Below are 14984 nucleotides of genomic sequence, written 5' to 3'. Positions count from 1 at the left end.
ACTTAAATATCAATAGCTAAAGTACACAAAGCCTACTGTAACAATGTTATTAGAACATGACAAATTCCAAACTACAGACTTGGGCAAACCAGGCCGGGAGGGTGTGATGCTGTGCAAGACAAGGGCCACTTAGCACTGAAGCACCGAAAACCACCAAATCAGTAAAAAGCATGAAGACCCCAGACCTCAGTATTATCATTGGTTTGAATCATTATTATTGTATAGGTATAACTGCCCAGGAATTTCAGTGTTCAGGCTCCATCTTTGGACGCACCCAGCTTGAGCTGTGATGCTTCCCTAAGGGAATCCTTATCCTTCAGGTTATGTAGAAACCTCAAGGAGAACCCTGTTATGGTGCCTGTGATTTCCACAGAGGTTTAGAATTTCTGGGGAGAAAGGGCAGGGAGAGGCAAAAAAGACAGAAAACCCTAGGGAAAATGTTACATTGTTTGACTGGGAGACCAAAGAAAGGGTAGCAAGGTGCAACATTTGTTTTGTTTTTAAAACAGTCAAGTACCAAAGTCTTCAAAATATAAACGGTTAAACTGCAAAACTGTGGCTTTTATTTCCAAACATACAATAAATAGGTCCACCACAACTAGCCTCTAACTTCATTTTACATGGAAGGATTTTAAAATTAGTTTGTGCATATTTAAAAATTAAACTTCCCTTTGCACATAATTCCATACATAACCGAACTGCATTACACACCAGCTCATGGTCTTGGCACTGTGACACAAGCAACCAATTAGAAACAGAGCTTTGTAGGAAGGACTTGAACAAAAACTGCATTTTGAATTGTTGATAAAACATCTACCAACAATTTAATCTTTCTCTGCAGTATACAAAAATCTTTAGTATGTAAATGTTGAAAAGCGAGTTTTCTTCTGTTCTGTTTCAGTAGGTGCTGCAAGGTAAGTGGATTTATTAAGTGTTCACTATTTGCTACATGATACGATTTTCATACCAAAATATCTTTACTGCATAGTAACACTCCATATTTTTAAATGCAAAAAGAAATTAGATGCAGTCTTTTTATTTTATCCCTCATCACTGAATTTAAAGACTTTTTTAACCACAACTCTGTTTCATCACAGTGCAGAAGGCCCTTAATATTTCAAGGATTTATTCAGTCATATTTTTAATACAAAAGTAAGAGGCTGAGGAAAAGCCAGAGTAGTCTATACACAATGCACAATCTGTGTACATTCTGAAGCTGTACCTCTTCAAGAACTATTTATACACTCTTCAAACAAATCCCTTTATCCAGCAATTCAAAATACTTTAGATCAGAAGTTTTATATTAGAATCAATACAATATATGCATATAAATACATTTATACCCTTCGGTTGCTAAACAACCCAGATGGCTGCAAAGGATGTGACCTGAAATGGTTCTCCACTGGCTTGGGATACCAAATTATATCGGCAGCTAACTGTTAACCAAGAGAGTCACAGTAAAAAATGGAGATCTCTGCAAAAGGTAGGTGTGCCACAGCATCAGTTAAGACTAGAAATACCAGGTGACACCCTGGCCCCTTCAGTAGGGCCAGGATTTCAACTTCTGTGAGATGCAACATAGAGGCAACATTTTTTTCCTCTACCGATGCTCAGTTCGTGAAAAGTCTCAGCAGAACAACAAAAACCCCAAAAATACAAACAAACCAAAGCAAAGCTTTTACTGCAAATTTTCAAGACAGGTGCTGCAGCTTTCAAGAATGAAGTAAAAGTTTTATCATTAAAAAAAACCAAAGAGAAAAAAAAACAACAACAAACCAAAAAGTAATGTGCAAGTGTGTAATTCAGAAGACGGTAGCAGGGATGGACATAGACCTCAGTTCAGGCTGAGACACAGTATCCAAACTGTCTTACGGAAAAACAGTTCTCACTGCAAATCTCGTCTTCAGCTCATGAGTGTGTTTGTATATCCGTATTCACACACCTGCCACACGTGCCCCTCCTTCCCCAGCACGGTCTGGGGCAGCAGCACGATGGTTCCAAGGCCCAGGTGGCCCCGGCGCCGCATCCCTGTGGTCAGACCCGGAGCTCTCCCGGACGCAGCTGCACGGCAGGACTGAGTCATCGGCACTGACTCACCCGCGGGTGTTCCAGGAGCACTCAGAGCAGTGAGCACTCGTGTGTCGCAACAAGTGTTCTCAGCTTTGTTTCTTAAAGGACACAGAAATGGTTGACTCTCTGAGTATCCTCCAAAGGTGCTAGAGGTTTTTAAGTTTGAAGCGTTCCTTCCCGCAATGCCAGGTATACAAATGTGTATCTTTTTAAATAATATTGCACATAAAAATCATCTTAAAACATTGTAGTGAAAGCAGGGCTGGAGGACAGTGTTTTCCAAAACAGAATAAAAAGCTACCTGTACATAGTAAGTTTTAATTTAAAGAACGCCAAGATTATTCAAAATCTAAGCACATAATACTGACAGAAAAATGTTAAATTGCACAATCTACATATAAATTACATTTGTAAATACTTAAAAGTTTTTAAACATTGAATACCCTTGATTTCACAAATCAGCTAGGTCACTGTCAAAGGATCAGCTTAATGAGTTAGAAGTACTTTCCCCCAGAAAAAAAAAAAAAAAAAGAAACAAAAAGATCTGCAGTCTTAGATGAAGCACTGGAAAGAGTTAAAGCATTTCAGCTCAGAGGTAGTGCTAAACACATCCAACTAGAAGTCCATTATATTTGAACTATGATGAAATAACGTAGTAAAATGTAGAAAGACTATAAAATTTACAAAAATAAATAGTTCTGAATGCTTTAGAAAATGCAAGAGACTTTGTTGGTAAGTATCTTGATCTGCTTTTCTGACCAAAAGAAAGCAAAGCGTGTCTCATTTTTAAAATATACCCATCTCTAGTAATGTGTCTGCAATCCACACGATCTAACTCTGCAACTTGACGGATGCCAACTTGGCATAGACTCTGATATTAAAAATAAAGTGGAGGCTTTGTAAAAGATCATCTCATATGAAATTTGCTTTGCATGTAAATTCTTCTGTCAAATTAAAAATTGCACATAAAAAAGTTTATTGAAAGAGGCATGAGGGGTGATGAGGGTATGTGCCTATTGTTCCACATACACCCTGGAAGGAAAATGATGATTGCACAGTTCTGATAAATAAATATTTCTTTTTTAAAAAAAAATCTGCCACTTTTTTGGTTTTTAAAAGTTTTGGAATTATTTAGAAAATCCTACTACAGACAAATTGTTATGTAGTTTTTGTCTTAAAGAATTCTTTACAACTTTTCCAGTGGCTTTTATCCTGAAACCAAATGAAAGTGGCAGTTAAAAAGTATCTTTGGGTAAAACAAGTATCAGGATCCAACTAGAATTTCCATGATGTGGTCCAGCTCACTGAGATCTGTTCTACATATCTGAATGTTGCTTGCTGAAGAAGAATTACAAGATGGAAAGGTTTTCAATGGTTCTTCTGTAGCAAGAGATGGTGATCTGGGTGGCATTAGCGGAGGGCAACAGAAGTCTGAATCATACATTGAAGTGTCAATATCTTCAAAAATGTCATCTATTGCCAAATCCTTCAAGTAACTAGTTGAATTTGAAATCTCAAAGGAACCAAATACACATTCAGCTCCCTTCAAATCCTGCCTATCATCTTCTAGTTTCAGACCAGTATTCTCTGGAAACTTTGGCTGGTCATCTCCAGAAGGAACCAGACAAGTAGGAGGGCTTATATCTTCTACAAAGTCTAAATCCTTCAGAATAGATGAAATGGCAGACGACATGTCATCATCTGAAACTATCAGGAGGCTGTTTTCAATCGGGTCTTCTACAGACCGCAAGTCGCAACAGTTGGACTCTTGCTGACTAATACCTGAAGGCAACTGAAGAGAAATCCCAGATGACTCCATCCCTGGGTAGCTGTGAGAACTAGGAGTAATGCCAGGGCAGATGTTAACTGGCTGCTGGTTACTCTCTTGTCTCATTTCCTCTTGAATTTGCCGCACGGTGTTGGCGATGAGGACAGAGCGGTGCAAGTTCGGTTCCACCAGCATTTTGTACGTCTGTAACTTGGTGAGGCACATGTTGAGCACCAACTGCCTCTTAAGTGGATATGGCAGACTTCGACTGGAATCAAAGGCACTCGAGAGACCAGCCATGTTCTCCTCATAGTCACTCAGCTTGCGCTTTAGACCTCTCCCCAACATGAACCTGGAAGAGAGAAACTGTGAATTAACCTTGGGCAAGATTATCACCTCTACAGACAATTCTGAAAACCCTGTATTGGTTAACTTAAGACTCTGATGTTATACAACATCAAGAGACAGAACGAAATCCTACTCAATACTACTTCCATTGAAAAGATGCACTTTCCATATTGTTTCAGAGCAACTTTTTCTTTTTAAACTGAAAATATGGAAGAAGTAGAGTAATTCTTTTTTTAAAAAGCTATATACCTCTAAGTTTTGTGTTTAAGATTTACTTTTAACTCCACTATGAGAATATGAATTTAATTATTTAAAATCTTTAATAGGTGAGCTTTTTGGCCTCCTATCCATTTAAATTATATAGTGTACAAAAATTCATAAATGAGAAATATCTGAATATCTATGTGAAATAAAATAGATGCTTACACTATGCATCATAACAACTATACAGAATATTTCACCATTTTCATTTTAACATTTGTTCCTAGGTATAGTAGTTAATATTTCAAAGCTGGTTTTCAACACCCATTTTTATGTCATGAAGGTATTTGTGATGTCTTGCTCGGTGTCTCTGAGAACTCTCCATAGAACTAATTTTTCTTCTTTTTCTTTGGTGACTTAAAGTTGTTTGACTATAGTTGAACCACCCAGCAAGACCAATAGCAGGGCCTCCCATGGGATCCTTATATCCATTCCATAGCTGAGTAGTTTGGCTAAATGGTGTGAGGAATCTGGCTGGGCCACTGAGCTCACAGAGCGACAATCAGTGCTCACGGCTGCTGGTTCACAATCTGCTACTGACTTCACACTAAGGACATTAGGGAGGAGGCTATCGAATGGCATTTTAAAAGTAATTTGCCAATTTTGGCAAACCAAAGAAAAGAAATAGAATTTAGTTGCTTTCAGTCTGCTTTGTGTGCTCTTGCATTGAAATACGGTGGGTCTAGAACATTGTGGTACAAAAAACTGTACACTCACCCCCCCCTAAAATACAGGCAATCCAAACAAATATCTGCTCGTGTACTTTGCAATTACCATTCCAAATCTAAAGTGTTTCATTAGGGACAACAAGCACTGTGCAATGACTTGTATAGAACACAGAAAAAGATGTATACTGTGCACAGGAAACACTGGTAAAATCTTGGTTACACACAGGGCTGACACCTCGCTGCCAAACAATTAAAAAAAATTAAGCAATCATAAATTAGACACCCAGTGGCAGATTAAGGGCAGATCCTTCATACACAATGATCCAGACCCCACATGCTGCCGAGGGCCTCCCAACTTCCTTTTCATGTGAGCACTGGCTACTGCCAGCAGCAGCTCAGCTGATGGCTGCAGCTGCCAGCTGCTAGCCTGTTGCTAGACTTTTGGGGACAAGGAGAAGGCAGCAGGATAAAGCCTCCTTTACTTTCAGGATTTCTCCAGATTTGCAGGAAGCACTGCAGGGCTCCGTGGCTGCATCCATCTGCCTCGACAAGGCTGTTGGAGAACTCAGCTCCTCTGGAGGAACAGAAGAGCAAGCAAGCAGTGCCTCCTCCTCAGTAAGACACAAGAGAAATCAGACAGCTGCCACAGGAGTTTAGGTTTGAGACTTCTAAATTGTACACTTCTTTTTTTTTTTTTTTTAAGGGACGTACCTGGATGAAATTCAACTTTTCCAGAGAATGCATTTCTATTTAACAGGGAGTAGTTTGGCCTATTTTAAATTCACTAACACCGACACTTTTGAAACAAAAACAACAACAACAAAACCTCACCTTTAATTACTCGTAATTTTACCAGTGCTGTGCTTTTAAACTTTGGAAGTCTGGTTTTTTTCTGAAGTTTTCTGCTAAACTGCCACAGCACCAGCTGAATATCTTTAAAAACCAGAAGGTGTCTGGATGTGGTGTGCCTGTTCACCCAGGTCATCTTCCCACACTGATCACATATCGCTCCCTCATTCCAGCACCCCATTTAGAGCAGACAGAACCAGCCAGTACTAAGCACTCCATGACAAACAAAATCAGAAGAAATCTGGATATAAAGTTCAGGCATGAAATAGAATAACAAAGTATTCTGGGGAAGCAGTGTGTGTGTGTCAGGCATCCTCAAACTACTGACAACACTGTCAGTAACTGATAATTTTTGACACAATCTATGGAAAATCACAATTATGCAGGACAAGTAAACTGTTGCTAAATATGCCAACCTTCATCATGAAAGAATCAGTGCCTGCAAATCATAGAAAACTCACAATAAAATTGTTAACTCTCCATTTTAAGTAGCATTTAAATGTTGGGCACTACCTAAAGCACTACCTCACAACATTACTATAAGATGGCTATTTATTCACTAAGTACCATTTTTCACATACACTGCAAACTAGGTGGCTTTATTTTTTATTTTTTTTTCCTCTCCATTAATTAAAGCAAACCAAAATTCACACTCATAAGGGAATGAAATTACAACCATATAGGAAACAGTAATTCTGATATTTCATACATTCAGAATGCTTGGATTTGATAATTTACTGCTTTTAATATTTTTTAAAAATATATATTTATGCTTTGTTAGACACACAGGACATATTATTCTTATCTATTTGAATTATACAAATAATGTTAATTTCTTACATCTCAAAAACGTACTAGTACTTAAATTCTGCAAGCAAGCTTAAAGAGCAAGCAAACCAGCATATGCAATGATGTATAATTTCACAAAAACAACTTAAAATGACATGTTTGACTTTTCAATTCAAACAGTAGCCTAGTTAGACTAAATACTTCATGCTCATATAGGCAGACACCCTTCTTTTCATTGCTCAAATTTCCTTCATAAAATTTGTCCCAGAGCATTCTAGAAATATGTAACAATGCTTGGGCTTGACAGTACTCGACTAGAAAAATGAAGTGCAAGAAACATAATTTGCTCCAACTTCAGAAAAAGTACTTAACACACTCCCCACTCTCTAGATGTCAAAGATGTTTTTTTAAAATACACAAACATGACACTACCTTATGTATAAAATTTCTGTCTGTTTAACATGATTTTTTCCTAATTGCAAGGATCCCTAACTCTCCCTCCAGGAGCTAAATGACTTCAAAGGCTGCACAAAAATTTGGGAAAGGCTAATAAAAACCAGAGTACCATTGGTACAGTGGATTTAAAAATGACTAGTGCCATCGTTGCTACAGGAGACATTAAATTTCAGTTCTTGTCAAACACACTCAGCTGCTGACCTACAAAAGACACAAAGCCCCTTTGTTACCAGCTAATCTACATTTTATCAGGCCTTTTGCTTTACTTTCTAACACAAGGATTTCTGACAGGGTCAGATCCTTAACAAACTACTCCGTATTTTTTAAGCAGCTTGTCCTTTTCTAGCCCTGTGTAGACATCACCTCCCAAACCCAAAATTCACGCTCTCAAATGCTCTCTTTGACAGCATTACTTTGCAACAGAAGATGCTGATCACATTATTTAGTTATGCAATGCTCACCCCACTTCAGTTTTGGGCAGTAAGGAGAGCAAACACACACAACCCTACACTGCCATGCCCAGAGCACGAGCGGCTGCTGCACAGTGTCAGCCCTTCCATCAGCTGACACAACAGCACAGCCAGTTCACAGGAGCACAATCTGGGCACACCAAAGTACAAAGAGTCTCTAGAAACTGCACTCTTCCTTACTCCAGCCCAATTCCTGGAATCTACTCCGATCTCAAAAAAAAGAATGGATCAAGTAACAGGATTTTGGAACGTGCCAATCTGATAACTCTGTAATTCGTAAGTAAATAAACTGAACAAAAATTAAAAGTTTATGCCAACTTCAAATGTGAGGTCTGTACATTGCTGTTCAATTATAAAAGCAGCAAGCTGCAAGTCACCCTTTTCTTGAAGCCTGAAAAAGTTCCACAACCAAATTTTCTTTTGAGTTCAGATTATCTATTTTAGACTCTTTTGTCGTGAAAAAAAAACAGGAACAATGAGGAACAACACATCTCAATAACTTTTTTTCTGGAATTTTCTCATCTTCTCTGATTATAGTAATGCAAACTGAGCCACAGGCCATTTATGGCAGAATGCTTTTTTAATTAAAATTACCTTGCAGACACAGAGAAAAGGAAGCAGAGTGAACTCAATATTTAGGAGTACCACACTGTCTATTCACATCACTGAACTACAATGGAGTCTGTACGTAGAAATTCTGCCCCTGACAGCATATTCCTCAGTTTCTTCCAGTCCTCCATGGAGGACATTTCATAGAAACTCCTCCCTGCTAAGATGGGAAGAAGCATCCATGCACTGTAATCCTACACCGCACCGGGGTTTGAAAAAACTTGGGAGGGAAGAGGCACGTCCCTGGTTGGCAAATCCACACAGAATACCAAACAAACAGGCCTGGCCAGGGTGCAGCTTCTCAGAAGAAACATTCCAGGCTACCAAGAAAAATTCACATTGCGACGTGCCGTGGACAATACAGGGCTCGTGCCACCATTTCAGCTCCATCTGTCACAGGGTCTGATAGCGCAGCACAGCTGCCACTGGCACATGGTTGGGAAGTACAGCTGGAAACAGTCTCGAGGAATAATGAAACGTGAAAACCTTCAATTGCTTCTATCTGAACAAACTACTGCTTAAAAACTTTTTTGGAAGATGAGGAGGAACTGAAGAGCAAGTTAAACAATGTTTAGAACTCAGAACCTCACACAGCTTAAATTTTCAGCAGAGAAAAGCTTCAAAAATAATGAGTATATCAAACATGAATGCCATGGTCAGTATTGTGTGAACATGAACTTTTCATGCACAAAACAAGCACTGTAGTCAACTACAGAGGAGTTATTACTGTACCATTAAATATGTTCAAATAGCAAGATCTTCAATAAAGTACCTGGCCTTCACCACACAGATAAAAATAATTTAATTGATAGTGGTCCCTTCTGGTTTTTCTTTTTAGAACATTACTAAATTCAGATTTGCTTGACCCTTTCCATGCACCCACACTGTTTCATTTTTCAGCCCAAGACTGTCTCAAAGTGAAATATTACTTTTTCTTGTGGGACAGAAATACCAGCTCTGCAGAGATGTAAGAACCTCATGAGTGAAAGCTGCCTGTCCAGTTTTTAGTAATGCAACTTACGTATTAAAATCAAAATTAGAGACTCCTTGCTACTGTAATTTGGTCAATTCCCTTTCAGAGTCTCCTTTGTCTCATAACTGTAGAAGCCATGTAACAGTAAACCCAGGCAGAAGTGCCTCTGGATTGTAGACTTGTGTTAGAGGTTGACCCAGGCTGGCTGATAACCTGACGTCCTGCTCTCCCCTCTCTTCCACGGACACATCTCACAAGTACACATCTATCTGCAGGAAGTGCAAAGGAAGACAAACATCCCAACAGTTACAGTTACTTCCCAGAATTATTTGATGTATGCTGCATACTGTTTTTAATGATAACCCTTCCCCTACCTGACACACATCTTAGCTTAGGCAACACAACTTCGTGAATAATTTTAATTAAGTGGCGGACTGGCTATTGACTCGTATACCATATTTATCCACGTATATCCACAAATATCCAGCTGCACAAGAAAATGGGAAGGCTGAAGGTACAGTGAACAGACAGAGCACAAATCCCTTCCTCCCATCCGGACTTAGCACTGATCACTTGAACATGACTTACGTAACACAGTAAGCTGTCAGACCACACAGAACAGTGCATCTGATCTGGTGTCCTCAGCAAGTGCTGGAGGTCCCCACAACATCACATCTTGGCTGCCAGCAAAAATTCAGAGGAAGTGAGAGAAGGAGGATTTAAACACCTTAGAAAACACCCAAAGTAAAAAGTAATTTGGACCTGGAGACAACTTTCAAACATATGAAAATGTATTCAAGTCCACTGCCTCCCCACCCCCCTCAGCCCTGCCCCAGTTTAGCCAGGATGAGTAACTGCTGGAGAAGGCACAAGTGACTAAAAGTGTGCATACAGGGAGGAGTGCAGTCCTACCAGCTTACTCCCATACCAAAACTCCTATGCAACAACTTCTTCACTGGAGTTAGAAATTACCAGAAAATAGCTGCTCAAAGAGAGGAGAATTAATGTCAACTTCTTGATCAACAAATCCTGACCTATAATACACCCGTGTCTGTTACCAGCAAAGCAACTGAAACACAGAACCAAGATATGCTACTGTTCAGACTTAAGAAATCCCAACAAAACCAATATACAAACCCAAAACCAAACAAACACACACCAACCCTGAAAACAAAACAGAAAAACCCCCACACATAATGATTTTCCCCACATTTTGAAAATAAGAGTAGTCTGAATAACATTCATTAAGTATAGGAAAGGAATGAGAAGAAGATCGAATTTAGCACAGAATTAATTTGTAATTCATAACGTTCCCAGTGTCACTCACTATTTGTGGAAGTAGAGAATAAACCTGTATCATACACAACTATTTTAGGAGCTGAAATGAGGTTTATGAAGCACTTTGGAGTAAGTTTTACCTTGATTTCAAAGTTGGTTTGAAACCCCCAATCTGTTTGAAACCACACAATCTGTTTGTTATGTCTAATGGGATCTGGAAAATTCCTGCACTTAAGGACATCTTCCTAAGTTCCTTACTCCCATTTTATTACATAAACCACTGGTAAGAGCTTTGCTTTACAAACTGTGCCAACTAAGTTTCAGAGTATAGAAGTTTCCTCTGGAGAAGGAACTCCTCTGTTAGGATGTGTACTTTCCACGGCTAAAACCAGTGGATCCAGGCTGTTTGCAACAGCAGATGAACCATATTCTTAGCAGCTGATATCTAACACTGGAGGCTGAGAGAGAGCTGCTGAGGGAGTACCAGTGTTGGGTAGAGAAACTTCCATTCTTAAAAGAAAACAAACTAAATCACTGTCACTCTTCCCTGTCACTTGTGCATCTCGTTTCACATCTACAAATAAAGGTCACAGGTGTACATTTGTGTGTTTAGCAGACTTTTTTCCCCAGGGATTCTGGGTGGATTTCTTTTTTTTTTAGAGGAAGAAGAGCCTGGAATCATTTAAACTAAGGAGCAACAGTCGTTGGCAAAAGCTAATACGTGATCAAGACTTACCAAACCTAGAATCTCCCACAGCAAAACTAAACTGTAATTAAGTGAGAACATAAAGGAATCACAGAGGAAGCAACGAGAACTGAATCACCACCATTCCACCAAAGCATCCCACTGGAGAGGCAAAGGATCATTAGAACTGCAAGTGTGATGACATACCTCTTCAACTGTTCTAGTCAACTGAACAGTTCTCAATCTGTTTTGTTTACAGTATCTCTTTACTTCAAATACAAAGATACTAGATGCATTCACCTATGTAATACTGACATATACTTTAGGGTTACAGTGATCTAAAAGACCCACTAATAAAGGAAGTCAAACCTTATTAACTATAAAAATTGGCATGCCCATACTATACCAGAAAAAATGGACAATTAACAGTAAAAGCAACCAAGAAAAAAAGGCTCTTTTCCTGATAGAGGACCATGCCTTTACTCTAGTTGTCTGTATGGGGTATTTAGGTACATAATTTTCAGACATCACTTTGAACTTTCTCTCGTAACATACAACTTTACATCAGCATCCAAAGTGCTGCCTTCTCACAAGACACGATTGTAACACAATTTTAGCAGCTGAACAGTGGATCTCACTGGGAGATTGAGGCCTTAGTTAACAAATTTCCAAGAAAAATGTGATCTTATGGCAATATGCTTTGCTGAATTATAATAATTCCTCATTATAATGGAAAAAGAAAAAAGCAGTAATGCAAATTCAGAACACTCAAACCAGAGAGCTTATATGATTCACTAAGTCTAAGTACTTCACTTTATATTCTATACCCTTTTTTTAAAAGATATTTTTCAGTTTACCATTCTAACCCACAAACAACATCTGCAGCCAATTATCAGAACGTGCTCTATGCACATAAGATACAATTTCATAAAAACATACAAGTAGTTACCCTCAGAAAACGGAAAGGAGTCCAGGCAGGAAGATTCTGGATTTTGCATAAAGCGTGGTCATCCAAGAGTCTTGAACTACCCAAGAGGCCAAGCCATCCACCGAGGTAGGATGATGTGACTTAAGAGGAAAAAGAAAACAAAACCAGAGTGTTTCATTACTGTGTGGTGGTTTTATTTTTTTAAACAAGAAGCATTGAGCACACAATTCAATACAACTTTTTAAATGATTTGTGCTAAATCCTATTAAAACAGATAAACGTGAACAAGGAAAACTGAAGTTCATGAATACACTGAAATAAGAGGAACCTAAGAGTTTCACCTATAAACACATGAAACGTGGAAATTATCTTTCATAAATGAGTACTACAGAATGCTGATCCTCTAAGTGTTAGGCTTTAGGATAAAATCTTGCACTGATACTTCTTCAGGTTACTGAACACCAATTTACATTTGCAATCACCTCCAGACTCAGATAATCAGGAGATAATACCATGCACTGTGAAGAACTACATTTCAGAATTACCCCCTAACACTTACAGGCTGCAAAAGCAGTTAGATTTTTATTAAATTCCCTAACTTTCCTCATTTTCAGCATAAACAAAACCAGTATGAGAAGATAGCTGGCAAGGTATCCTATGATTGCATCTAATATTCAGTGTGGCATCATTTCCATCAAAACCCTGATAAAGCAACATCTGCAGTTTGGCTAGAGACCACATGGATTAAATCATGGATTAGCTCAAGGCGTTGGAAATTCTGGGAAATGTGAAAGGGCTGAAGTGACAGCAAACTATGGACTAGGCTAGGAGATGTGGAGGGAATCGCATGATCCATGCTCTTGGGGTCTCACCTCCACCTAAAGAATTAAACGGTTACTAATTCCAAGAATTAAAGCCCTTACATAGGCTAACAGCCTAGAGCCAGGATTGGACCTAACATGCCTGTTTGTGCACAACACACACACAGACACCTGACCCCATCTACAGCAAACCACCTCACAAACGTACCACAAGAGCAAGGATCAGTACTATCCGGGTCAACACAGTCCTTCACGATCGAAAATCAAGAGTTCATACATTATTTCACAAATCTGAAAATAATACATAGTGAAAGGCAGTCTTACATTGAGACAGATGGGCAAGTAAACGCCTACAGTTCATCTTACATAGCAACTCATAGCCTGATGCTACCAAAGGGCTCCTCCGCTTACAGAACCTCGGAACTGTAAAGATGCAGTAAAACAGCAGTAAAATGCCGGTGACCTAAGAAAGCCAAATCTAACCCACAGCAACAAACACATTAACATCTCCCTCCTCCTCCTCCTCCTAGAAGCTGACTTCTTTCCCATTATAAAGAAATCCATGCTATTTGTAAATTTAAAAAGCCCCAAACAAAGAGACAAATGAAGATTCATAACCTATTTGCTCTGAAACAGCAGGACATCAGAAGGTCACTATTGAGGTTCATTAAAGTGCACTTGTTAGGTCACAGGGAGAGGTGTGCAGTCACTGCATTTTCTATACACTGAATATAAAAGAACATGTTTTAGAATGTGAAGTCATTTAGCATTAAAGAATCCTAAAAAAGCTAATAAGCAAATTAAAATGTTGAAAAGTTTCAGACTTTAGCACCTTAGCTAAAAAAAAAAAAAAAAAAGCCCGAAGCAGTACTGTTCATTGGATTTTAGAAGTCCAATCTTTTGCTAGAAGGAGCTGAAGTCAAGAAGTTATCAAATTTAATTCCTTTATTATATACTTAAAGGACTCCTGCAACAGTAACTGTTGAGGTTATGACTTCTTCCCTGTATGATTTCAGGCTGGGATGAGTGTCAGGAAGAAGTACAGAGGTAAGGTTATTAGGTTTAGTTTTTCCAATCTGTTAGGCAAAAAAGAACAACTATAGAAGACACACAGTAGCTGTAAATCACTATGAATTATATCTCTAGTAGATGAATTTTTTTCCCTGTCTTCCCTTCCTAGTACCTGTTTAGGGGTCATTTTAGAATTTTGAGATTATACCCTTCATTTCAATGTTAATGGTATTTTCCACATTGCAGTTAGATGCCTGAACTACAGAATTTTAGCCACATCAAAAATAAAGCAGAAAACTACCTATGTTTTTGGAAACGAGCTGTTCCAACATAGTTTGAAAAATTCCAGGCCTAACTAGCGCAGAAATTATTAACTGCATCTACTAGCGAGATTAATCTACAAAACGCATAAAGGAGACCGAGCTTATTCCCCCCCAGTCCTATCCACCTGCTCGCAGCCCGGACTGACACACGTTTTACTGAGCCAAACAAAAACCTGCTATTAAAAAACGTAACTGCAGCAGACACACAAGTCGCAACTACCGAGCGGCAGCGATCGGGGGTGCCGGGATGGACACGCTGGGGATCCAGGGGAAAGCCCTTTCCTGCCGCCCTCCCGCGGGCTCCTGCCACCATTTGGCCTTTGTGGAAGGAGCGTCGGTGCTTCCTGCGGCCGCCCGTCCTCCCCCCTCCCCGCCCCTCCCGCGGCCGTGGGCAGCGGTAACCAGAGACAACCTTGGGCTTCCCGAGCTGCGAAAAGTTACACTCCTCCCCCTTCCTCCTCCCGGCCCGCACAGACCCCGGCCGGGCTAATTATAACTGCGCGAACAACTTCCACCGCCGGCCGCGCTCGGGGCGCTCCCCCCGCGCCCGGCGCGGCTCCCCCGGGGCCGCAGTGCCCGCACCGCGGTCCCGCCGTGCCCTCCTCGCCCAGCGCGGCTCCCCGGGGCCCGACACCTCTCCACCTGTCCCCGCTGTCCCCTTCTCCCTCCGCGCTGTC

General features: G+C 39.8%; 1 protein-coding gene across 3 annotated transcripts; it reads right to left on the bottom strand.

The window, feature by feature from the left end:
* Positions 1 to 476: 476 nt before the first annotated feature.
* LOC108493775 (SERTA domain-containing protein 2-like) lies at positions 477 to 14670 on the bottom strand. 3 transcript variants are annotated; one of them, XM_017807543.1, is made up of 4 exons: positions 13592 to 14670; positions 13298 to 13396; positions 12164 to 12292; positions 477 to 4190 (listed from the first exon to the last, which is right to left on the bottom strand). In XM_017807543.1, the coding sequence occupies exons 3-4, from the start codon at positions 12220 to 12222 to the stop codon at positions 3335 to 3337; spliced, it is 915 nt and encodes a 304-aa protein (XP_017663032.1). In that variant the 5' UTR covers positions 12223 to 12292; positions 13298 to 13396; positions 13592 to 14670; the 3' UTR covers positions 477 to 3334. The 3 variants fall into 3 exon arrangements, with proteins under 3 accessions (XP_017663032.1, XP_017663031.1, XP_017663033.1); XM_017807542.1 differs by lacking the exons at positions 13298 to 13396; positions 13592 to 14670 and adding an exon at positions 13182 to 13290; XM_017807544.1 differs by lacking the exons at positions 13298 to 13396; positions 13592 to 14670 and having other exon boundaries at positions 12174 to 12292.
* Positions 14671 to 14984: the final 314 nt, after the last annotated feature.

Source organism: Lepidothrix coronata, unplaced genomic scaffold (genome assembly GCF_001604755.1).
Source record: "Lepidothrix coronata isolate B3197 unplaced genomic scaffold, Lepidothrix_coronata-1.0 Scaffold19, whole genome shotgun sequence".
Classification (NCBI taxonomy): Eukaryota; Metazoa; Chordata; class Aves; order Passeriformes; family Pipridae; genus Lepidothrix; species Lepidothrix coronata.
Note: the sequence above shows the minus strand (reverse complement) of the source record. Positions and strands in the feature narration are given on the sequence as shown.